Below are 23,813 nucleotides of genomic sequence, written 5' to 3' on the forward strand. Positions count from 1 at the left end.
GAAATACTGGTGATAACTTATATTATTCAAATGTATGCTAATACCTGAGGCACAAATCTGAGTTGGTTAATTTAATCACAAAAGCAGATGTTCTTTCATATCAGTGTAGGGACTGTTCTTTATTTATCAGGGAAAGGGGGTGGCTTGGATGTGACGTTTTATTTTGTTGTTGGTTTTCCCCTTGAACCACTCTAAGTGACTTGGGGAAAATGCATGACCCTCTCTCCATCATACATTTTAAAAACTTACCTTTTGATATTTTAAAGATAAAAGCTGAAGAAATCCTGGAGTTAAAAAAAAATAGCCTTGGTTTTAAACTCTTCTGCATGCTGGTAAGTTTGTGCAAACAGTTTTTGGCAGCATTTTAAATGAGACATGTAGAATAAAATTATTTTTGATGAAGTATCACTATTTTAAGTTAAGATTTGTTTTTGTTTTTTGTTTTTGTTTTTTTCTTTTATGATGAAAACGTTCATCCTGAACAATGTGTTCAGGGACTGTCAGTAATTTCTGTTCTTCGCTGTTTCTTTCAATAATAAATGTTGAAATTCTGGCTATTTTTAAAAAAAAAATAACGTGCTTCATGTTTTTCTCTAGTAATCGACAGTAAAATAAATACAAAATACAGCAATTAAAAAATGTATGCCCCTCCCCTGAGTCAAAAAAAAATAATAATAACAATAATATAATAACAATAAGGCCCTCCCCAGTACTTTTACCACCAAGCTAACAGCAGTTCTGTAAGGCTGGAAGCATGCTAACATCAACATGATAATAATATGGGTGATGCTAAAATGCTAATACTAAATATAGGTAATCTTGTACCATGTTCACTTTTTTAGTTTAGTGTATTAGTATGCTAACATTTTTTGGCTGAGGCTGATGGGTATGTCATTAAATTGTGGGTATTTGGTTGTAAACCAACGAAACAAGATGAAATCCGACCTGATGAGGACTAATGGTCAGAATTGCAGAAACAACAATAGATCAGGTATTTTTTTTAACAACCTCTGCATCAAAGGTTTCAAGTATATGGATTTTTAGCAGACAGAAATCAAACAGATTTTATGATCAAATAAATACATTTAATCCCAAAATTTCATAAATCATACATGAAACATAATCAAAGTGAGTGATATACAGTACAGTAATTTCACTAAAAACCTGCACATTTTAATGAAAAAAATAATATACAGTACACGGGGCTATTAATCACTTGGATAAAATCTGTTTGGAGGAGAAATTGAAAACGTTTGGACACATGCAGCCTCATGATAAAAATACCAGAGAATCAGTTCAGGTTTTAACATACTTTACATGCACATACACATACGGAGAACGTGTCTCTGTAAAACACACTATACACACTCACCTAATACTCCTTCATTCACATATTGCAGAGAACAAATACACTTTAATTTGCATGTTTTTGTGTGATTTGTCTCATCAAAGCAATTAGATAAAGACATTATAGCTGCATACCAGTTCTCATAATGTAGTTTAATAGGTTTTTTTAAAGAGAAAAAGTTAACGGCCTTGAGCTGGATAATCATTGCTGGGTCAGAAGCCTCTATTGCTTTTAAGCCTGTTGATTCATGTATGAAAGAAAATTGTAATTAACACAAAAAACATCCTTCTGTTATATGTACTTTGTGTGTCGTATTTTTTATTTTTTTGTCCAACATTAATAAAACATGTTTTCCAGCTGCAGTTTTTAATTTATCCACTGGATGGCAGCAGTTTATCATGTGGAACAGCTTCATCCACCCTCCGGACTCACAGTGGAGACAGTGAGGGGGAAACACTGCATGCCACTGCAGCCACAATGATGAAGGTCACACTTCTCCATAGTGCAGTAATGTTGTGGAAACATGGATTTGTTTTTTGCACTTTCTTTCAATCAAAATGGGGAAATCAGCACAAAATATTGTAATGAAGTCAACAACATAAATGGTCCACCTGAGGAATCACCGGCCATGTTTCCATTGAATGTATAACATCAATCCCCTGGTACCTTGGATTCACTGTAAAGCAAAAGTGTCCCACCTGTTTTATGCAGTAGCACCAAATCCTCATTACTGCCAGCTCCGGTATGCACGACAGTAAGCATACAGTCCTTGATCTTTCTACTAAGAGAGTACAGGAAGTGTCAGGATCAACTTTAAGAGGAACAACAGCAGAGGATTATTCACATAGCGCCTGTTTTCACCTGCCTGAAATAATAGACGCCTGGATGTTGCCATGTAGCTGTGAAGTTAAGACCATTCAAAAAGCTAGTTAATCTACCTGATCTGCTGTCTGCTCTCTTATAATTTGGAGCACTCACACTAGTTTGTATCATATCATGGTTTAGGGCTTTCCCGAATACCGGTTTTGGGCATTGAAGCTTCAGTGAAAAATATTAGCGATTAATCTAAGGTTTGAGTGGGGGTGGGTGGGTTAAATGAGAGACAAGGAAATATGTCGATGCATCTTAAATAACGTCACAATTAGACACTTTCTCAGCCCACAGGTTGTCACCTAGGTGATTTGCCAATCTTGTGGTGGATTTGAGACATACAAAACCAGTTTCCTTTGGCGCATCTGGCACTTCTTATCAAATTTTGAAACGATTCCAGAAATTGGAAATTTCTGACATCTGAGAGCGTATCTGTCACGTGGTCAAACTGTCCCAGTTTCAGTAGTGTTACACTGCTGATGACTGACGAGATAAGAGAGTCGGAGTCACAAACTATCACCAAGTTTAATTGTCCTTTTTAGAGAGAAACCAATAATAAGTAATGTTGAAGCAGGTTTTCCCCACATACATCTGCTGCCACAAATAGATTTTCTAGCGCTATTGAAATAAAAATACTGTGTTGTTATTCACTGCACTACAATCGGAGCACCACGTCTACTGTTGTCATCAGCGTGTTGCTGTCACTGCACAACACCAGGTTCAGTGAAAGTGAAACTTAACTGTTATTTATGCTGAAACTAAAAGTTTGCATTCACTCACTCTGCACTCTGCTGCTCCTCTCGTCCACTGAATTGATCGGCTCTGACTTGATCAACTAATTAATTGCTGTGACTCAAACTGCTGCTGAGGGACATAAATAACTCATGAGTTTTACCTGCACTGCATTCAAGGACCTGCAAAAACATTCGCATTTAGAGGGGCAGCACAGACTGATAGAAAAAAAGGGACACGCACACTAGATTTAAAAAAAAAAAAATTAAAATGTAAAGTTTGCTGAAACTGTCTACCCCGCTGTCGTCAGCTACCAGCACACATAGATTCTGTTTTTGTGGCAAACACTGATTGATGCATTTTGATGTCAATTACCATGGCAACAACTGAAGCTTCAAAGCAATCTGGTCAGCCCTATTATTGTTAAACTGCTGCATTTGTAGATTTTGTCAGATGTTAGTCAAAGTCCAACACAACATCACAGAGGAAATAAAAGGAAACAGAATCAATTGTGATTCACAAATCATTAAAGTTGTAAAGAAATGAACAGCAAATTCTGATACTCATTGTGCTGGGTAAAATGTGAAGATTTCCATGAATTAATTCATTAATCAATCACCAAAATCTGCTGCACATTTCCTGCTCTTCACACACTAAACTAAAATGATGTAAATAATAACGTCATGAAAATGGGGCGGAAAAACTCACAAGCAAAACACTTTCAACAAACTCAGATGGGCAAAAACTCTGAAACGTGACATTTGTTCTTTTCAAGTCAAAACCTCAAATCTGGAAACCTGACGTGGCACCTAAACACCAAAACTACTGGTTATTCAGTGTCACTCAAAATTGACTATTGCTACTTTATCAATGGACAAACTTTTTTGATCATGTGGCAGCCAACATGAGGTTAAAAAAAGTGTAACACAGGAAAATTGTATAATTTGACGGACTGATTTGATAATAAAGAAATGAGGCTTATGTTACCCAGGCAGATCTGAGACAACATTAAAGCTCACAAAATGGACATGCAGACGTGAAAAGCTTTTTTGAAAAACTGAAAAAATTACCAGGAGGTTTGGTGCTTTATGCTGCTGCTCGTGACTCATAATCATTGCCATTGATGGAAAAGCGCCCCTGCTATTATGGCAAATGGACTGCATCTATTTAGAGCCTTAAAAACCCTCACATTAGCTCACACACACCCATTCACACACGGATGGCAGAAAAGCTGCCATGCAAGGCCGTGAACCTGCTCACTGCTGGGAGCAGTTTGGGGTATGGTGTCTTGCTCAAGGACACTTCAACATGCCGTCAGGAGGAGACAACCAAGACTCGACCATGATAACTGGTCGCCCGGCTCAACTGCCTCTTGTTCCACACAAGCAGCACACTGACTGACAGAATGACTGCTGAATAAACTTTGTAAAATATTATATTGGAAGACAACTTTTTTCATGCATTTTTTTTCCAGGCATTGTGGGTATTCACTAAAAACATTCTTCATGATGTAAGCTGACATACGGAGCCTCAGGGTGGACAGTATGTTCTTAAAGAGCTTTTCGTAGCTACATTACTACAGTACTTTGAATAATACTAAAGGACAATATGTACATTTTTTAAAAAGAACAGCTGTAGCTACTTTTTATTAAGATTTCTATGCAGCAAGCCTTCTGCTTTCAGATAGACTGATGTGCCCTTGAAAAACAGAAATATTGTTCTTGAATTTGTTCCTTTGCAGGACGATGACAATAATCTTTGCAACAGTTTTTTTTTTTTGTTTATCCCGAGGTCTTTGCAGTCTGTGGGACAGGAGATACTGAGGGTGTCGTCCTGGTTCTTCAAGTCCTTGGTCTCCTTCCCCACGTGGAAATGGGTGCGTTATGAGATGCAGCAAACACAGCAGCATGGAGTTTTTGTGCCTCTGTTGACAGTAGAGAGCACAGTGAGTGATTTGGGCGTTTGAGGCCACAGTTAGGTTTGTTTTCTCTGTACACCTCTGCTCACCAGCCCAGTGTACATGGCTGTCTGTTTGTCTTCACCCCGCACAGTCAACGGAGGAGGACTGCTTATGAAAAGTGGCTGAGGAGGGTCGAGGAGGTGTAGCAGGGCGATTGGGCTGGTTTCAGATTGTGTTTTTCGTTTGTTCATTCTCCTTTAAGGTAGCCGTTTGCATCATTCCCCATCCCTCTGCTCCTCTCTCTCCGCCTCCCACCACCCACTGTTCCTCCCACTCCTCCTCCACCCCCAGCATCTGACCGATGGTTTGACCAACCGTCCTCGGGCCCCTCGTGGAAGCGCAGCCGCAGTGTTTTGCGAATAACCAAGCGCTCCACGATAAAGGAGGCGCAGAACCAGGGCACGGCGTACTCGGCCGTGATCAGTCCCATGAAGTTGTAGCGGAACTCGGAGTAGTCCCACGGGCAGGCGTTGAACTGGCGCAGCAGCAGCCCCGTGCCGAACTCCCACAGGTACGTCCATAAAGTGTAGATGATGCAGCGCAGCAGCACGGGGCAGCGGCCGCGCAGCTTCAGGTACATCCGCTCCACAATGAGGATGCATGTGCCATAGATGAAGAGCGCCCAAACGCTGGTCACGCCGGGGAATTTCCAGTTGCAGTTCACCACAAACTCCCATGCGGCCGTGAACATGACCTCGCAGAAGTAGCCGTGGATGGCGTAGAGGTACCAGCGTGACAGCGCCGTCAGAGGCACAGGAGACTCAGGGGTTTCCACGGTTACCATCCTGCTTCTTGCTTTCACACAAATCTTCTATCTGTGATGATGAGATGCAGGTCTGAGGGGAAAAGTGAAAAAGAGAGGTGTAAGAAAGTGACATAAAGGCAACACTGTGAAATCTATCAACTTCATTTAACCTCTTCCGCTCCGCAAGGAAGCGGGCATCTTTGCCTACACTACTGTTTTTAAGAGGCTGGTTTTTGAGCAACAGTGATACAACTGGGATCATATGGAAACCAGTCATGCTAAATTTTCAGGAATGGGGTTAAACAACGCTTCAGTTCACTTGAGAAATCTAGTAAAAATCCTGACTGATTTTAACTGTGACTGTTTTGAACTTGTTTTAACTGACTCATTATTCTATTACATCACTTTATTAGTTTTAAAAAGTATATATTTAAAATTATTTTATGATTTTTTTTGCACTGTATGCACTCGGGTGACTCTTGAGAAGAGATCCTGATCTCAATGGGACTTACCTGATTAAAGAAAGGTTTATGATATCATTTGTCAAAGTTAGGCTCAATTTTGAAAACAAAAAACCAATTCTGGCCATTTTCACCTCTCACATCCAGATATCTGAATAAGAGTTCTTTGGGTACCCACAAGTCTCCCCTTTACAGAAATTTAAATTTTATGTTAGTCCCATGCAGTTTTGGTCAAAAATACAAAGTACAAATACATCATTTCCGCCTATTATATTTCTGCACACTGGGGTCCCTAAGTTGAATGTTGAAATTGCATTAGCTGGGAGTTCAGTGAGTCCAGATGTATTCATGTTTGGTGATGTTAACACTCATAGTAACCATTTCACTGTAGTGAGGCCATTTTTAAACCTAACATAATTGTATAAAATTACCTATTTTAACCTCTATGATACAACCACAAACTAAAGGGTGGCGTAGAAGAGGTTAAAGTTTTTGAATTCAAACCCCATTTTAATTAATTCGGCATTATTGTTTGGCTCTTATAGTTATGTTGCCTCTGCGAGAGACCCTTCTTGCTTCTACTTTTCCTCGTTTGTCAAAGCACTGTAAATTTTTTGTACTATTTATGTTGGCAACATACAAGTAAATTGTCATTCAGTACTTTTCGCACCAGTATGAAGTAGATTTTTTTGTGTGTCCATCATTTCCACATGAGGGAGTCACAGGAAATAATGCAGCTTGTAATCCATGCATTATTTTATCTCATTGATCATCAGCCTTACAGTCAGAGCTGGATTAAGTTACTGATCACTCAAACTGAACAAACTGCTGCTGCTTCACAATGAAAGCATTCAGCTGGTGAAACGTGCTGACCTTTACCGCCACAGGAAAGGCAACGTATGTATCACCTCTGTTCGAGCTAACCATGATCATTCAGTAGTGTGTCCACAAAACAAGGCATGTCATTTTCTGTATTTCTTGACAGTGACTCAGTTATAAATATTGCAGTACTGAATGCCTACAGTGAGCTGTAGGCGACAAGCTGCACACCTCCAACTCCTCAAGTTACCCAACCCTTCAACTGTGTCCCACCGTTGTGTGGAAAAACACTTAGATTGCACGGCATGAAATAATCACGGTTGCTCATGGCATAATGGAAAAAAACGCAGATTATGACTAAAACATGTTTGTTTGGCTGCACTGAACAATTAAACAATGTTATAATGGCAGAATGGAGCAGTGTTTAGCTCTGACGGCTGCTTCAGCAGGTGCTCTTTGGTGAGACAGGTAAAAGAACTAAAAATGTCTTAACGGCAATATTTGATGCAATATTTCAACAAAAGCAATCCTCTGTGCAATTATTCAAATGTGCAATATTCTTCCAACTCTTGAATATAGACGTATATGTACGATATGTTACACATATTGTATATATTGTATGTATTCTTATTGTTATTCTTGCTCATGCTTACCTCTGTTTTTCATTGTAGCATTGCATACATATATATATTTTTATATTAAATTACATACTAGTTGTAAATGTAAATGTACACTGTAAATACACTGTATTTTATATTTTACATTTTACACACTTTCCACACTCAGCTTATTATACATTAAGACTATTTTTTTATAAAAATATGTAAATATTTATATACTGTGCTAATTGTTTACTCTTACTGTATTTTTCTATTTATATTTTTATTCTTATATACTTACGTCGGTACTTATTTCTGCTTGCTATAATTCTCTATGCTGGCATTAGAGTAACTAATAAAATTAAGCATTTCTGAATCTGATAAGATCCACAAAGTCTAAAATTAACGTGGACAGTCAAAGGTTATCAGCTGATTTTCTGTTAAAAGTAGCTGCTCAACAAGTGTTTGCATGTGGCCAATAACAAGGGGTGTTCCCAAATCAAACAGGGGAAAAGTCTTATGGATTATAACTTGAATTACAAATGCTGCCAAGCCAAAGTTCCATTAAGGACGAGGCAATGAAACACTTGAATGACATCAGGAAGATGAAATTAGAGACGGCAAGGCTACAGAACGAGCACTTTAACTCTCCGGCCTTCCCTCACTTGATGCTATTTACTGACTGACTGAGGGGGTCTCTTATGTAAGGTATAGCTTTATCATCTGACTGCCTACATCATGTGCTCTTTTTCCAAATCCCGCAGCTTGACGCACACAGGCTTTGGTATCAGGTGTCAGGAGGCCCACGCAGGGTTGGATCCTTCCTCTATTTATCACGCCGCATGTCTAATAAAAAACACTGACGGCAAATGGCATCATACTGAGGAGCTCATAGACCGCAGAAGGCCGCTGAGCGTATATCTTCTACTATACAATGCATCCAGAGGAAAGTGTGTCACAACAACGACCATTATACAATGGATCATAACCACTCGGTAAAACACAAGCTCACAGAGAGGTTAGGAGTACAAAAGCCTGTTTGAAGAACAAAAGCCGATTTTTTGGCTCTTTTTGTCTTCAAACGCTGGCTGGGGCCCAGGGTGGGCCCACGGGGATTAGCACATTTCTCCCAAAACAAGGAACAAGGGTTTCATGTGAGGAACTGGGCCACAGCGATGGACCAAGTGACCTCCCTAAACCCCTTATACCATCTTTTCACTGCCTGCCTGGGAAACTCTCCCTCTCCTCACATCTATTCAAGCGTGCCTGGGTCAAACTCTGTTCTTCAAAATATCTGAGCATAACGCTTCATTCTGCTGAGAGAACTAGAGTCCGAAAAATGGCTTTACTACATTCAAACGTGGAATATATCAGAATAGGATTAGTTACTGATTATAGTGAAGCAAGCTCAGCTGACTTTCTCCGTGACTTTTGTTTTCAAAACCTTTAATCGCTTAATCATCGGTGCAGGAACTTTTAAAGGTTTAGTTTGGGGGAAAAAAATGTTGGATTTTTACCGATTTTATCCGATATACGCTGATATATAACAACTCATTTGACAGATAACCGATACCGATATCAGTATATCTTTATTTTGTATTTAATATGAATACTCCTACTGTGATGGCCCACCAGCAGATGGAGACAAAAATACTATGCTTTTATAATCATTCATTGTGCAGAATGAATGAGAAATGAGAGAAATACTTGAACTCAGGGTTGATTTTTTTTTGTTTTTTATATATCTTGCTGTCATATTTGCAGGTACCAGCACGTTGTCCAATTCCGATATTTCATTTTAAAGCCAATTTCTGCAGATATCGATGTCATCTTGCATCCCTGGATTAGTTCACTGTTTAGAAAAATGTGGTTTTTTTGCTTTCTTGCTATGTTAGTTGAGCAGATCGATAACAATTGACTTGACTTTAGCATTAAGACTGGAAACAGCCAGCCTGGTTTTGTCAAAAAGTGACAAAATCCACTAAAGAGCACCTCTAAAGCTCATTAATTAATGTGCAATATATTACATTTGTTTAAAGCTGGACAAACCCCGTACAATTCTTTCTGACCTGCTTTTTGAGCCGCAAAACTCATTTTAGAGTTGGACTGAATTCAGCTTTGTCGGGCATCGTTTGCAATGCAGAATAGAGGGAGGACCAATCAAGGCCCGATCAACTGCTATCAGCCATTGGATGAATTTCTGACGCAGACATTTTTCCTGTTGCAAACTGTAATGTAATATGGAACAACTAACCTAATTTAACTTAAATGTTTTTTTTTTTTTATTTGCTTTTACATAATTTATTTATGTTGTTTCTTACTTACTAATGACTGTTAGGGTTTTTAATTATTAGTCGTACTGTGGAGTGAAAGGTGGCTGATGAACGTAAGGCTTAAGTGGGCAGAGAAAGCTGGGCACAATCGTGTATTCATTTGTGTATTTTTGCACAACTAAATAAACTAAAATAATAGTTTGCCACACAGTTGAAGCAGAGTAACAAGTCAATTCCCCTTTTGTGTCTTAATCAATCTTATAATGTATATCCAGCCAGTCTGTGTGTGTGTGTGTGTGTGTGTGAGAGAGAGAGAGAGAGAGAGAGAGAGAGAGACAGAGGGAACGAAAACTTGGACTGACCCGTTTTTACGGAAACAAATTTTTAAGATATTTTGGGGATGACTGTTTACATTATTGTGAACCGTACCTCCTCTTGCAAACAAGCTTTTACCTGCCCTGCTGTATTCAAACAAACCTTTATTTACAACTGTCAATAGACTGAACAGTCTGCTGTTTTACTGTCTATTTTACTCATAAAGTGTGAGCACTCAGGTGTAGCTTGACGATCAGATCAAACAGTGTGAGCTTATAAATTGTGAGCTTTGGCTTTAGATCGCGGGTGATGATAATACTCATAGTGAGAGTTGAAATGTAAACATTTCTAAAACAGGTTCATCTCGTACAGTGTATGCCCAGCTCAATCTGCACAAGCCATGACAAGACTACAGGAAGTCAACATGTCCATGCAAAAAATAGTTTGGCACATAATTGCCCAATAAACTTTCACACTTTTTTTATTTGTGGATTAAAGTAATGTAAGCAAAGTTGTTAATTTCTGAGGTTAAGATGTGCCGTAAGCAGAAATTTCTTGTGTTTGGACAGAGCCAGGCTACATGTTACCAGTCTTTATGTTAAGCAACACTAACTAGCGGCTGAAGATTTATACTTAACAGACAGATTTGAGGTGTTAATCTCCTCCTCATTAAATGCTCTGTTTCAAAGTGCTGCTGTGATAGATCCGAGCACTTCCTCTGTTTGCAGGTGTTTTTTTTACCCTGCATCTCTGAATCGAGGATTACACGCCTTCTTTCTCCACATCCACTTTTCTCTCCCTTTTTCGCAATTGAATTCCTCTTCGCCTCTCTTTTTCCATCGCCTGCACAGACGCCATTTGTTCAGCACTCACATGCCCACTAAGCTGCTAATGATGAAAAATTTGGAATGCAATATTCAGCCGTGTCACACTCCTTCCTGCCAAACGCCCTATAGATACAAACAAAAGGCAGAAAAAAAGAGATTTCATATTCATCCGTTGCTGAAATTTAACACCTCACCAAATCTTAATATGCCTTTTGTATGTTTACAGTTTTTCTATTTATGTTACGTCTTTTCTTCTGTGCACGCACAGTAAATGGCAGTTACAGGAAAGGTAAAGCCAGGTCATTGTTAGTACTGTAGCTTCATAATTTCTCACAGTAGGTATTGACAAGTGTAGGCAATTCCTCCTACACAGGTGCCTATTTTAGGTGTGTAAACATTTCTGTATCTACAAGTGTTCAATATCCATAAATCAGTAACTCATATCCTCAGTGCCTCTTGTCTGTATATCAGAGACTTCCTAATGGAATATCATAATGACTCCTTAAGAAGTTTGGCAGCATCTTCAGGTCTTAACACTGCACTTTACATTGTCAACACAAGCGCTCAGATTACATTAGGAATCCCTCTGATTGTTTACTGTGCGACGACAGATTTATTTGTCACGAAACAGGAAGGGAGCGTGTTGTAACAGAGCAAACAAGTTTCCCAGATTCCCCAAAGAGTTCACGAATGGTCACTTTTAACACATTTATGCTTTAATAAAGTGAAATTTGAAACCAGAGCAGCATCCTCTTTTCTGCAGATATGGAAGTGGGTTGATATGTGATCCTAAAGCACAGGAACAAAGAATGAAATTAGGGTGAAACGGGAGCTTTAAATTATCTCAACCATTCATGGCACTTATGCACTATCAGAATTAATGTGGCCATGATATATTGGCATTTAAAAGTGATGAAATCCATTTCATGTTTAAACATGTTACTTTCATTTTTGCTTTGACTTCATTGGGAAAGTCAAGTGTTTATGTTACTCTTAGCAACTGAAACTTACTGTGTACCACTTTTTGTAGCTTTTAATTAACAGGTAAAACCTCATGCAAATATTTTAATGAGCTGAATCAACTGTATTAAGATCAAATTTCCTTTGTAAAAGCATCAGCGATGATAAAATTGGAGCAACAACAACTAGGCTCTAAATGGACGCGTACCCTATGTCTTAGTCTACATTGTAGCCTGATGTAAAGGTTGCAGCAGTTTACCAGTTTCATGGTATACAGGTATTAAAATTAATGGTCATCATACCATGTTCATTTTTTTATGCATGTTATTCAAAAAAGTGTTACTGGATGGAGAATCCAAGTAGCATTTTGGAGTTGTAACTGCAGAGGGGCACATGGTGACAACACTGCACAGGTATAAATGTTCACAACAACGTAGGTCACTTGTGTAGGCTCTGCATAGAGTCTACGCACAACTGTAAACCAGCCTTTATTCTACACAATATGACATAATCGCGTCATATTTTAGCTCTGACTTTACTAAAAAAATACTTGAGTAAATTCTAACCTGACTTTTTTGCTGCTTCCCCCATTTTTTAAAAATCTTTTGGGGCATTTTTGCCTTCATTAGATGTACAATAAGTAGAAGAGAAATTGGGGATATCATTCAACAAAAGTCCCCAGCTGGACTCAAACCCATGGTGGTGTGATTATACGGTCCGTGTCTTAAAACCCAAAGCTGCCATGATGCCTCCACTTACCCTTTCTGTGTGTGTGTATTTTGGCATATCTGTTGACTTGTTGCCTCAGCATGACACAGTTCACTCACTGGGTGCTATTTGATTCTGTTGTTGTTGTTGCAGCTGTTGTAGGATATCGCCCACCAACCCACCAGCTCTCTCATCGGCCCTGTGTATCGATCTGCAAGGTTCCTGCCAGCTCTTGCTGCAGCGACCCGCTTCGCCATCGCACACTATTGAACCCCGCTACGGGACATCACAGTGTGATGGTGATCAGAATGGCGAATGTGACAGAGCTGCCTGCTTTGTAAAACCTCCCGATGACCACAGAGAGACACAACGCAGGCAGGGTGCTGTCTGAACTGAAAGGGAGGGAAGTCTAACCACAGAGCGCCGGGGATTTGTCTGAGGACACGGAGGGAAGGCACCAGCTGAGCGTGTTTTCAAATAAAACATAAAGGGAACGAGTGAGAAAGAGAGAGGGAGCATCAGAGAAGAAGCTTTGGACTGAGGTTGAAAACGCGGCTGACAGGTCTTTCGGTTAGACGCTCCTCTGACAGCAGGTAAACAAACACAAGCATAAAGAAAACACACTGATATGAGAGTCAGCCAAGGCTGAATCCAAAAAACAACAAAAAAACAACGAGGAGCCTTTACCACAGCACACTGACAGCTGTGAACTCTGACTCTGTGATTAAATCAGAAACCTAACCCATCGCTGACCTCTCATCACGCCATAATCCCTGTCCATGTACTGTAGCGCTCTGGCTCTGGCTGTGGCACACATCCAAGGCCTATGCAGACTTTTGGAAGGTCACTTTGGGAGGCTGCGGCGTGGCGTATAGAAACCAGCAGTATCCAATGCGGTTAAGTGCCAGTGACCAAGGTGACCTAACCACCGCTTCATCAGCTATGATGAAAACAGCAGCTGCAATGGTAGTTGCATCTGTCCTTGTGAAAATACGGCAGATTTAACACTAATGATTTTTAATCAGTTTTGTTCCTCATTTTCATGACACAAACAAGTCAGGATATTGATAAGTGGACAGGACACTGCTGAAATCAATTAGATATCAATTGGTTGATTGATGAATGACTAACCCCCCAATCAATGTATTGTTTTAGTAATTCATCAAGCAAAAATGCTGAATATTTGTAGGCCCCAGCTTCTAAAATATACGTATTTGTTGCCTTTTTTGTGTTTTATATCTTTATAAATGTAATACCTTTCAGGAACAAAACATTGTGTATTTTATTATGTATTTTTTAATGTGTTCTATTTTATGATCTTTTGACTTCTGTAATGTATCTTTGAGTTTCTATAAATAAAATTATTATTATTATTATTTACTCAATACTCAATACATTTAAAAAACACAAATTAATCATATATTAAAAAACAATGTACCCATGCAGCACTTCTAACCTGTGCATGATTTACAAAAAGTAAAACAGGCTTCTTGATTCATCACTAATTGATCCTGATTTTTGTTTTGTGTGCGTGATGAGCAACTGATTGAGTGATTGATGAGAGATGTGTGTCAACTGATGAGGAGAGGAGACAGCTGAGGTGGGGGAGCGGGAGGACTTTCCGAGGCAGCACAAAATAAACTGATCCCGATCAATTCCAAAGACAGATCAATTACCCCTGAAACAGCAAGCTGGCTCTAATCCTAAACAGCATCACGTCTCCTTCTCCATCTGGTCGTAGGCAAATAGAGTTGTAATGCCCCTTATGGCTGAAATATCCTTGAGAAAACAAGTTTGAAGTGTCATCCAATCATGTCTAAGGACAAAAACATTAATAACTGCTCCCAACGGTCACACTCAAAGGCAGGACGAAGAGTCTGACGTCACAGAGAGGGACGAGACGCAATAGATTCTTGCAGGCGTTTATGATGATGCGCTTGTTTGTGCAGACAGAAAGTGATGGAAGAAGCCGTTTGGAAAATAAAGCTTTGGGGAGAAGTTCAAATCCTGCCTACTTTCTCAGCTCTTGTCCTTTCTCACAGCAGGCCAATCGCCGTGTGAAGTGCTTGACGAATTGTCAGTATTGTAAAAGTAGATAAGTTGTTGGACACAGTCTCCCCAGTTCTGAAGTGGGAAAAGTGTGTGACGTCTTTGAATGTCTTGTTTTGTCTACAACCCAAAGATAATCAGTTTACTGGTTTGAAGGAGTAAAAAACAGAAAATATTTACATTTAAGCTTTGTGTGTGTGTGTGTGTGTGTGTGTGTGAGGCAGAGAGCCATGGGAGAGAGAGCGAGATGCCTTATAAAAACAACGCTACAATTTGTGCTGGATGTTCGCAATAGTCATGTTATATATCGCACATGAACAAGTCGCGATACATCGAGTATATTCTATATATCGGCCACCCCTCCATTCAACAGACTATAAAAAACAATCACCATATTTAGACAAAGAAACTGATCATTCAGAAACAGACACTCACCTATTCCACTTCCCTAACTGCACCCTCAGCCACAGCCGGGTTTCAAACTCGCACACCTCTCCTTTTTCTTTCCGCCTTCCCCAAATCCAGATATCCCCCCCAGAGACACATAAACTATCTGAGTATCACAAACAAGTACCCCTCTGATAGAGCTGGAGAGACGCCATGAGGACTAAAAGCCTGGACGCAGCACAGCCTACAGAGGCTCATATAACTTTATAGTGGGCATCTTTTCTATATCCGCAAGGTGAAAGCCTGAACAAAACAAGTGGAGTGGTGGGGGAGGAGGGCTCTGTGTACACAGAGCGATAGCAGCTGCACTCTGAACGCTTCGTATCCAAAAGGCTCTATTGATTTGTTACCCGAGATTCATAACCCTTTGTCCTTAACATTGTATAGAAGATGTTAAAAGTTTTTTCTGTTATCCTTTAAAAAGAACTGTTCATGTTGCTAATCCAATATAAATGGTTGGCATTAGGTTTTTAACTTTATTAAAGAGATGAGGTATCAGCTGGACACTGTACTCAGTCACTGTCGTTAAAAAAACTGACAAAATGCAATAGAGATGGATGAAAAAATATGCAGATATATTGTTGATATTGTGCTAAGATTCAAAATATCCTGGGATTTGGTTACTGTATGGTTGAAACACTTGTATTATCATGTCTTTTTCCTGAGGTTAATCAAATGTTTTCATTTTTTTTTTTTTTCAAAGTGTCAAAAACAACCAAGGTGGTAAACTCAGCAATGCTGAGGAGCTGTATTATGACATCATAACACGACTAACAAAAGTTGCAGTCCAGATTTCAGCTTATTAATGTCACTAACAAGTCAAATGTCCACCCTGGCAGACAATAAAGATTTTTTTTTTTTATTGTTATTTTACTTATTTTACTTTATTCTATTCTATTCTAACATGTTCCAGATAGGCATGCATAAATGTATCATCCAAACATCAGTATCAGCCGATATTCACCTTGCTGACGTCAGTCGACCTTTAAGTAAATAAGATGACATACGGCGATGCCAGTGGCTGACGTTTTTCTGTTGTGTCACATCAATTGTGCACAGGCTAAAAAAGAGCAGGGCCTGAGACTAACAGCGTCCTGTCGTCTTACGATAAATAAAATAGGTGATGGGAATGAACAAAGATCTTTCTTGGGAAAGAACGGAGCAAGCTCACAGGACGCGCCACATCTTTCTTCCTCTGATAATGCTACACTGTGAAAAACAAATTTGTGTAAATAAGAAGTGAAATTTAGTTAAATTATGATATGTTCAAGCTCTGTTCAGTAAACGTGAGTGTTGGGCGAAGGTAAATCGTAATGTTATCATACATGTAATATTGTAAGAAAGAGCTCTCTCACAGTGACATAAAATCAGAAAATTGAGATGTAATTATAAAATATCATGAAAAGTTAAAAAAAAAAGGTTTTGAAACAATTTTTAAAGAATTTCCTTTTAAAGGTTGTTTCATGATTGCGTATTGGTTGAATTTGTGTTCATTCAAAGGCGGTGTAATAAAGGGCTCGATGACTTTAAAACACTTACGTTTTGTTTAAAGAATTAAGACGTCTTTGTTTCCCTGGCACTAAAGGGGGAATACGTTTCAAATAACAAAATATACAACAACAGAAAAAAAGAAAGCAGGACACGCTCTGCACAGGTCACCACCTGCTCAAATTCACACCCAAGGGTGATTTTAGAGTCCCTAATCGGCTGAACCTGCATGTCTTTGGACTGTGGGACGAACCCGGAGAACCCGCTGAAAACCTGCACTGACACGGGGAGAACATGCAGACTCCATCCAGAAGGGTCTCAGCCAGCCGAGGGTTATAACCTGGAAAACCTCTTCTCATGAGGCGACAGCACTAACCACTGCAGCACCGTGCTGCAATATAGTTCAATATAGTTTCTCTCGGGACCAAAGTATTAAAACCAACCACATCATAAACACAGATAAACAAGCATATGGGTGTGTTGGTGTATGAATGAAAGACAAAAACTTTGAGGAATGTAAAGAAATAAACTTTTTTTGGTATCACAGAGGGAGTCCAGCCAATTTCTGCAATATGAGGAGTGATAAAAGTGTGATCCGTGCAACTCTAATTTTTGTATAAGCACATAGGCCCAGAACAGAAGTAGGCCATGTCGGGGGGAGGGGGTTTCCATAACTATTCAACCATTCGACATGCAGTCCTGATGGAGCGCACTGGCAGCTAAAGGGGTCACTTTCTGCTGATGTGGCAACAAAGCAAAACCTCACTCTGTTATTTCCACGATCACATTGATGGTATGGTGTGAAGTCTGACTGCATGCAAACTGTGTTGCAATGAGCTCTGACTTTTAATCTGTTTTGTGGAGTTATCTAAACTGCTGAGGGGGGTTGCATACTCTTCTCTGTAACTCCTCGTCTGTGTGTTTATCTCTCAAAATTACCTTTAAACAAACTGACCTTTGACGTTCAAACCTTCTCTGAAAGTGTCTTCTCTTTCTCTCTTTTACTCCCCTGCACGCTCATTACAGTTCTTGAGCTCTTTGCAGTTTAATCAAAGACCCTAAGACATGAGGGCTAAGCCCTCTGTCCTGAATAGCATGTGGGTCATGCCCCATAGATTAGAAATCTTGGAGCAGCTACAGAGAAAGCAGGAGATTTACTGACATGGTCATCATGGTGGCGTGGAGAGTAATGCCTCTAATGGAGGGATGCATGCGCATGTTAATCTGTTATCAGACAAAGAAGCTTTATAATCAATCGTTGACAATGCATAATTGATGCTGGCTGCTCTGTGAAAGTTTAAGGGACAAAGATCTTTGAAAAACAATAGTGGTTTTCAGCTAAACTGTCACCTGCTTTGAACAACATGAAATATTCAGCACGCTGCTCAGTGTTGTTGTGAGTTAGAGACCTCATCTGAAGCAAACACAAAACTCACTTTACTGCACAACCCAAATTTTTTTCTCATCTGGAGCCTGATACTGGATTTTTGCTGCAAATACTGTGAGAATTCAAGAAAAAAAGCCTGTATAATGTCAGCTCTTTTTTTCCCACAGTATCAAACTTTCTTTATAGTGTAAGGAACCCCTAAATTTGGTAATTCAAGATCTGTGACCAACAGATGATCTGAGAAGGGATGCTTTTCTGCTAAAAATAAACTCTCTAAGTCCTCTCTACTGAAAAATGTAGAGTCTATTGTCTCCAGATTACCTCAAACATATTGTTTGCATTTCTATTTTGCAATTTCAAGGCGATTTTTATCTAATATATTTCCATGCAAATACTGAGATATCAGTTGGACACTCATTTTTTGCTAGTTTATTGTTTTTTAAAACCTTAATTTGGCCATATAAGCATGGGACTTTTACCAGGGGACGTTTTAAAGTTTGTAATAATTGCAAAAGTCGTCTGTGATCTTCATGCAAATCTCCCATGTACATAATTTGTGAAGTAAAAATAAGTTGGCAAATTGCCATATTTCACCAAACGCAGATGTGTTGTGATAATATTAGTCAGTGTGAAACTGCATCTCTCTGACTTGGGGTAGTATTTCTGGGGTGTTTTGGGGGGGGGGTTGTACCTCTTTTCTGCCTCTTTTCTGGTCTGGCATTACGGCGGCTACGTTGGCAGTTATGAATGAAAGTTTTGACAGCATTCTGGATGCAGGAGGCTCATCTCGCTACACAGCACGGACACCCTTTCTTAGAAAGCGTAAGCTCAAATACATCATTAGAGCGAAATCTTGCAAGATGATATCTACGCAGCAAGACGAGCCTCCTCCTGCTCCTGAATTTGCATAAAAAATGTGGTCAAAACTTTCATTTATGACTCACAGCAGCCTCTAAAGATCCCGACCGGTAAAGAGACAGAACAGAAAATAAGGCACGGAGAAAACAAAAAACTTTGAAGAGAACAAACCCAAACCACTGAGATGGATGTTTGACGAAATATGGTACATAAACAAATAATGGATATGGCAGATTCGTAAGGGACTAAGATCACAGACGACCTCCACAAATACTGCAAATTACCAAGTAGTACTAGTCCTGTGCAAATAGGGCTTTTATATGATTGTGCATGTTTGCTTAGCTTGTTTTTGTTCATTCTAATGTAGAGCATTTTGTACTTGAATTACAATAGTGCAGCAGTACAGATGTAACGTTTTGTAATTTTTGTTACTTAGTTTTAAATTCCCTAAAACACACAGGAGAACTTTGGTTTGGAAACGTGACTTCTTTCCCTTGACAGTGACTATCTGTGCACCTTGCATGATGCATGAACAAATCTTTTAACAAAACTCTTTAAACTGCCACTGAACAAATGAGTCTACGAACAGTGCTTTTGTTTAGTTTTGAACTGAATTTGACAGCTTGGACCAAAAACAGTCTGACAAAAGGTATGATGGCGCTGAGTTCACTTACTCATGTACAAACAGAAGTGCACTTTAAAAAGTGATGCATTCACTTAGTTTAAGAAAAATAGGCAAACAAACTACAAAGTCTGTGGTGACAAACCTTTGAACTGCAGAAAATTAGTCTAATCAGCAAAATGATTTGTGATTTCCACTCCCACTGTAATCTCACTCACACAGAGGAACATTTTTGGTCTGGAAACACTCCACTGCCTCAACAATGACCTTTTATGTGCCTTTAACCTGCTGTACAAACGGACATTCCCAGCATACCCTATATGGTCTGTTATAGAAAGAAGCAGTAACCGAAAAATCTGCATGGGTGCATTATGACAGGATTTTACTTAATACTACAATAACTTTGACCAAGTGTCCACACAGCTGAGGTGGGCTGAGTGTTACGTTTTTTTCTAAACCTGAGTTTCTGTCAGGGCTGGTTTTGGGAATCCTCTGTGCAGGCTGGTGCATGGGTTATAAATAGGTCGAAAATGTCAATACAGTCAGTGTAAAACTGAGGGGAAATATAGGCTACTGGCAGCAGCAGGGATTATCTCACCCCAAATGATAGTAACTGCAGGCCTTATATGGCATCAATGAGGGATTTTGGAAATCTAACACACGGCCATCTATAAACGTGAAAAATAAATTAAATTATGATAGGAATGGATCATCTCTTTGGATTAAACTCCACCGGTTGTAATTACGTTAGATGGTCAAAGTCATTTTATTTTGTCCCCTGGAAACTACGGGCCAGTGCGCAGGCCCGGCTGCTGGGACTCCGCTGCAGCATCACGCCTCCTTCCCACTGAGCAGTGCGGTACGGTTATCCTCCACAAATTACAAAAAGCAGCCTTAAATTTGGTGGGGGGGGGGGGGGTGCTTGAAAAGACTTTTGCACCCTGGAAAGCATGACTGAAATCTACTAGATACGATTGCACACTATGTTACAGTTGGAGTCCTCTTTTCATCGCCAGTCCTATCCATATTTGAACAGGTGTAACAGCACAACTGTGCATTTAACACAAGCCGAATAAAGAGGAATGCACCCTGTTTTTTAGCACTGTGTGCAGCTGTTAACTTTGCATTAATTACAGTTCATTTCATTTGTGACGAAATTAAAAACACGCTTGTAAACCTGCCAACTTGCGAGCAAGCACTCGTTAAGAATAACCGAACGATATTTCCAACATAACGCCAAGTAAATTAAGAAAACCAACACAGCATATGCATCAAAAGCCTCACAGACACGTATGTTGTGGTCAGGAAAAGCCATGCTAACATGTTGGCTACATGTCGGCGGCAGCAGACAGACGGACATGAATCATCCTCGGTGCAGTTTTTTCTTACCTTTAGATTGCGGTGTCTCCCTCAGCACACAGGCCGGCAGATCAGACACATCACCCGGGGGAGATTGTCCAGGATGTGGCGGTGGTGGCGGTCTGCAGCTCGTCTGTTGTCCCCGGCTTCTCTTTCCTCCACGGTGTCTCTGCTGTCCGGTGGAAATTGACACATTTTACTTCACTGCAGCAGCAGCAGCAGCAGCAGCACATGCTCAGACAGACTCACGCACTTCTTGCATCTTTAGTTAACCATTTCATCACCGCAGCTCAGCGTGCAGACCCCGGGGCTGGTAGTTTCTGGGTAGGAAGTCCCTCCAGTGACTCTGTGCGGATCCGCAGGACGCTGGATGGATTTAGTTAATATTTAAGCACGGTGGCAATCCCAAATGTTAAACACAGAGTGGATAATGGATGAATCAGAGTAGCACCGAAGCAGATATTAGCGCACTGATAAAAGTATAGTTTGACATTTTGAGGAAAAACACACCTGTTCTTTCAGTTTGAACCTGTCATTGAACATTTAGCTAGTTTAGCTTAGCATAAAGACTGGAGCTGCTAACCAGTTAGCTGTAGCTTCAACTTTGATCTTCTTATCTAATTATAACATTTAAACATAACTTGTATTATATGAGAATATATCATTTCAAAGAAATGGCATTAGAGATTTTTAATTATTACTAAAAACTAAATAGTTAAATCAAGAGAGCTAAATTTAGTTCAAGCTATTTGGAGAGAGCCATGGCTAGTTTTTGGCTAAAGCAGAATTTACTTACCTTTTTCCCCTCATAGTTTCCTGTAATTAAAAAAAATCAGTGATAATGAACAAACATATTTGTATATTATTGCACTGAATAAGGTAGCAGATAAATTTATTCATGGCAAATAAACTGCCTATCATTTTATGCTGAAAGCTAGCCTAACCTAGCCTAGCATTTTAGCTTATGTCATGTAGAATCTATATTTTAATGTTTGTATACATAAGCAACCTTTATATCAATTTGTTTTTTTATTTATAATATTATAATTATTATTATATTATATGTTGTTTTGTGGTAATTTCTGTTTTTAAATAGCTAAGTGGACTTGGTGGAGTTGCCAGGCAACCAGCTGTTTTCCCCATCTCTAGCTAAAATAAAATAAAGTTTCAATATTCTCATTTAAAACTTAATTTGTATTATATAGAAATATCTTATTTTTCAAATAAATAAATTGTTGAACTTTAAGTTCCTACAAAAAAAAAAAAGCTAAAAACTAAACAGTCAAAGCAAGACGGCCAAATCCAGTTCAAAAGCTAAGCTAAGCTAAAGCTAAGTTTAATTACTTTTCCACTCCTAGTTTTATTAATAATTAAAATATATCAATCCTAATAATTATTATCCTAATAATTTCGTATCCCACTGAATAAGGTGGTAAACTAAATCTAGTCACAGCCAATACAAACAGCCAAACTTGTCTTTCATAAAGCTAGCCTAGCATAGCATCTTTGCCTTGCCATGCTCAATTTAAACATTAAATTTTATGTGTGTTATTAACTGTTTTCTAGCCTCTTTTTTAATAGTTTTTTACTGCTTATAAAAGCTTAATAGGGAGGGCTAAAATAAAGTGTTACCACATCACTCAATGTAAATAAGCAGAATATTTTTTGTAATTCCTTTTTTTTTTTTATTTTTTATGTTTTTTTAGTTTATATGGAGCAAAAGTAGCATAAAACATGTTAAAAGTAGCACATTGCACAAACATCCTGCCACAGGATATTAAATTTCACCTGGCTGTAAGAAATTTGCCTTTAAAAGCTCTCGCGGATAAGTTGATGTAATGAAGGACTTGAATTTCTAGCTAAAATATATTTAATTCTCAGAAAAACATACACAACAAACACCCATTTTCCCCTGTTCCTGTTCAGACTATTGTTCTGAAATTTCAAAGACTTCCTGTTGTTTTGCCGCGCGGCTTTCAGATCTTTGTAGTAATCCTGTTTATTGTCACTGGGCTTCCAGTGGGGATGAATATTTTAGGGAGTTTGTAGAAGAGGTGTGAACCTTCTCACATATCCAGTGACACGAGAAGAGGTGACACCTGCACCGAAAATAATGTCTGTCCGTGTATGTTTACTTTGAGAAAGAGCCAGCAGAGGTGGTTTTATATGTCTGTATGGTATTTTTTTTTTTTTTTTTATATGTATATGTATATGTATGTACATCAGCCTGAGCGCAATATATCATTATCAGTGTCATTAATGTCACTGACATCACCATAATTTACTCTTGAACTACTTCCTTTTACAAATCAAGTGGTAAACAGTTAAAAACTAGTGCTTAGGTAAAGATTTACTTTGCTATTTAAAAAAGTCAGCTGCTGAAAACTAATGCACTGCCTTCCTCTTGAATCACTCTTGAAATTAAATTGATATTCTGCCATAAACTTATTCGCGATGTGGTTTTAAGGGTGTCAAATTGTGTCCACATCCGAAGGCCTTTAAGGCATTTATGACAATTATTCCACTATATTACAGACTTTCGAGAGGCGCCTACAAACTCTACTCGTGACATGCACCACTGGTGATCTGAACATTGGTGGTTTACATTTATTTTTAGCATCTAGGTCAAACACAAGGTCATTACATAAAACCAATAATTAGGAACAACACTACCGTATAAGTACTGCGAGGGCGTAGGTTTTGTTTCAACATTAGGGGAACATATATGAAACAAGGTTTGTGGCATTTTGAGCATCAAACACTTAATTTCCTGCATCATTGTGAATTCCTTTGCATCCGTTTCTGCATCAATGTATGGTGGAAATAAAAATATACTTAAAATAAAAGGACTCATTATGCAGAATGTCTCATTTCAGAATGATGCATCTCATATTATCGGATTCAAAATAATAAAAATATAATTGTGTTCAGCACTATAATGTTGCTGCTGGTAAAGTTTGAGCTCATTTGAATTACTTAATAATAT

General features: G+C 39.0%; 1 protein-coding gene across 3 annotated transcripts; it reads right to left on the reverse strand.

Moving 5' to 3' along the window:
- Positions 1-1,173: 1,173 nt before the first annotated feature.
- tmem229b (transmembrane protein 229B) lies at positions 1,174-21,187 on the reverse strand. Of its 3 annotated transcripts, none has more exons than XM_042500931.1 (3): positions 21,081-21,187; positions 20,858-20,999; positions 1,174-5,746 (listed from the first exon to the last, which is right to left on the reverse strand). In XM_042500931.1, the coding sequence occupies exon 3, from the start codon at positions 5,692-5,694 to the stop codon at positions 5,098-5,100; it is 597 nt and encodes a 198-aa protein (XP_042356865.1). In that variant the 5' UTR covers positions 5,695-5,746; positions 20,858-20,999; positions 21,081-21,187; the 3' UTR covers positions 1,174-5,097. The 3 variants fall into 3 exon arrangements, 2 of the variants coding, with proteins under 2 accessions (XP_042356865.1, XP_042356866.1); XR_006106525.1 differs by lacking the exon at positions 1,174-5,746 and adding an exon at positions 11,715-11,738; XM_042500932.1 differs by having other exon boundaries at positions 20,858-21,187.
- Between the last annotated feature and the right edge of the window lie 2,626 nt (positions 21,188-23,813).

This window comes from Plectropomus leopardus, chromosome 14, assembly GCF_008729295.1.
Source record: "Plectropomus leopardus isolate mb chromosome 14, YSFRI_Pleo_2.0, whole genome shotgun sequence".
NCBI classification, from domain to species: Eukaryota; Metazoa; Chordata; class Actinopteri; order Perciformes; family Serranidae; genus Plectropomus; species Plectropomus leopardus.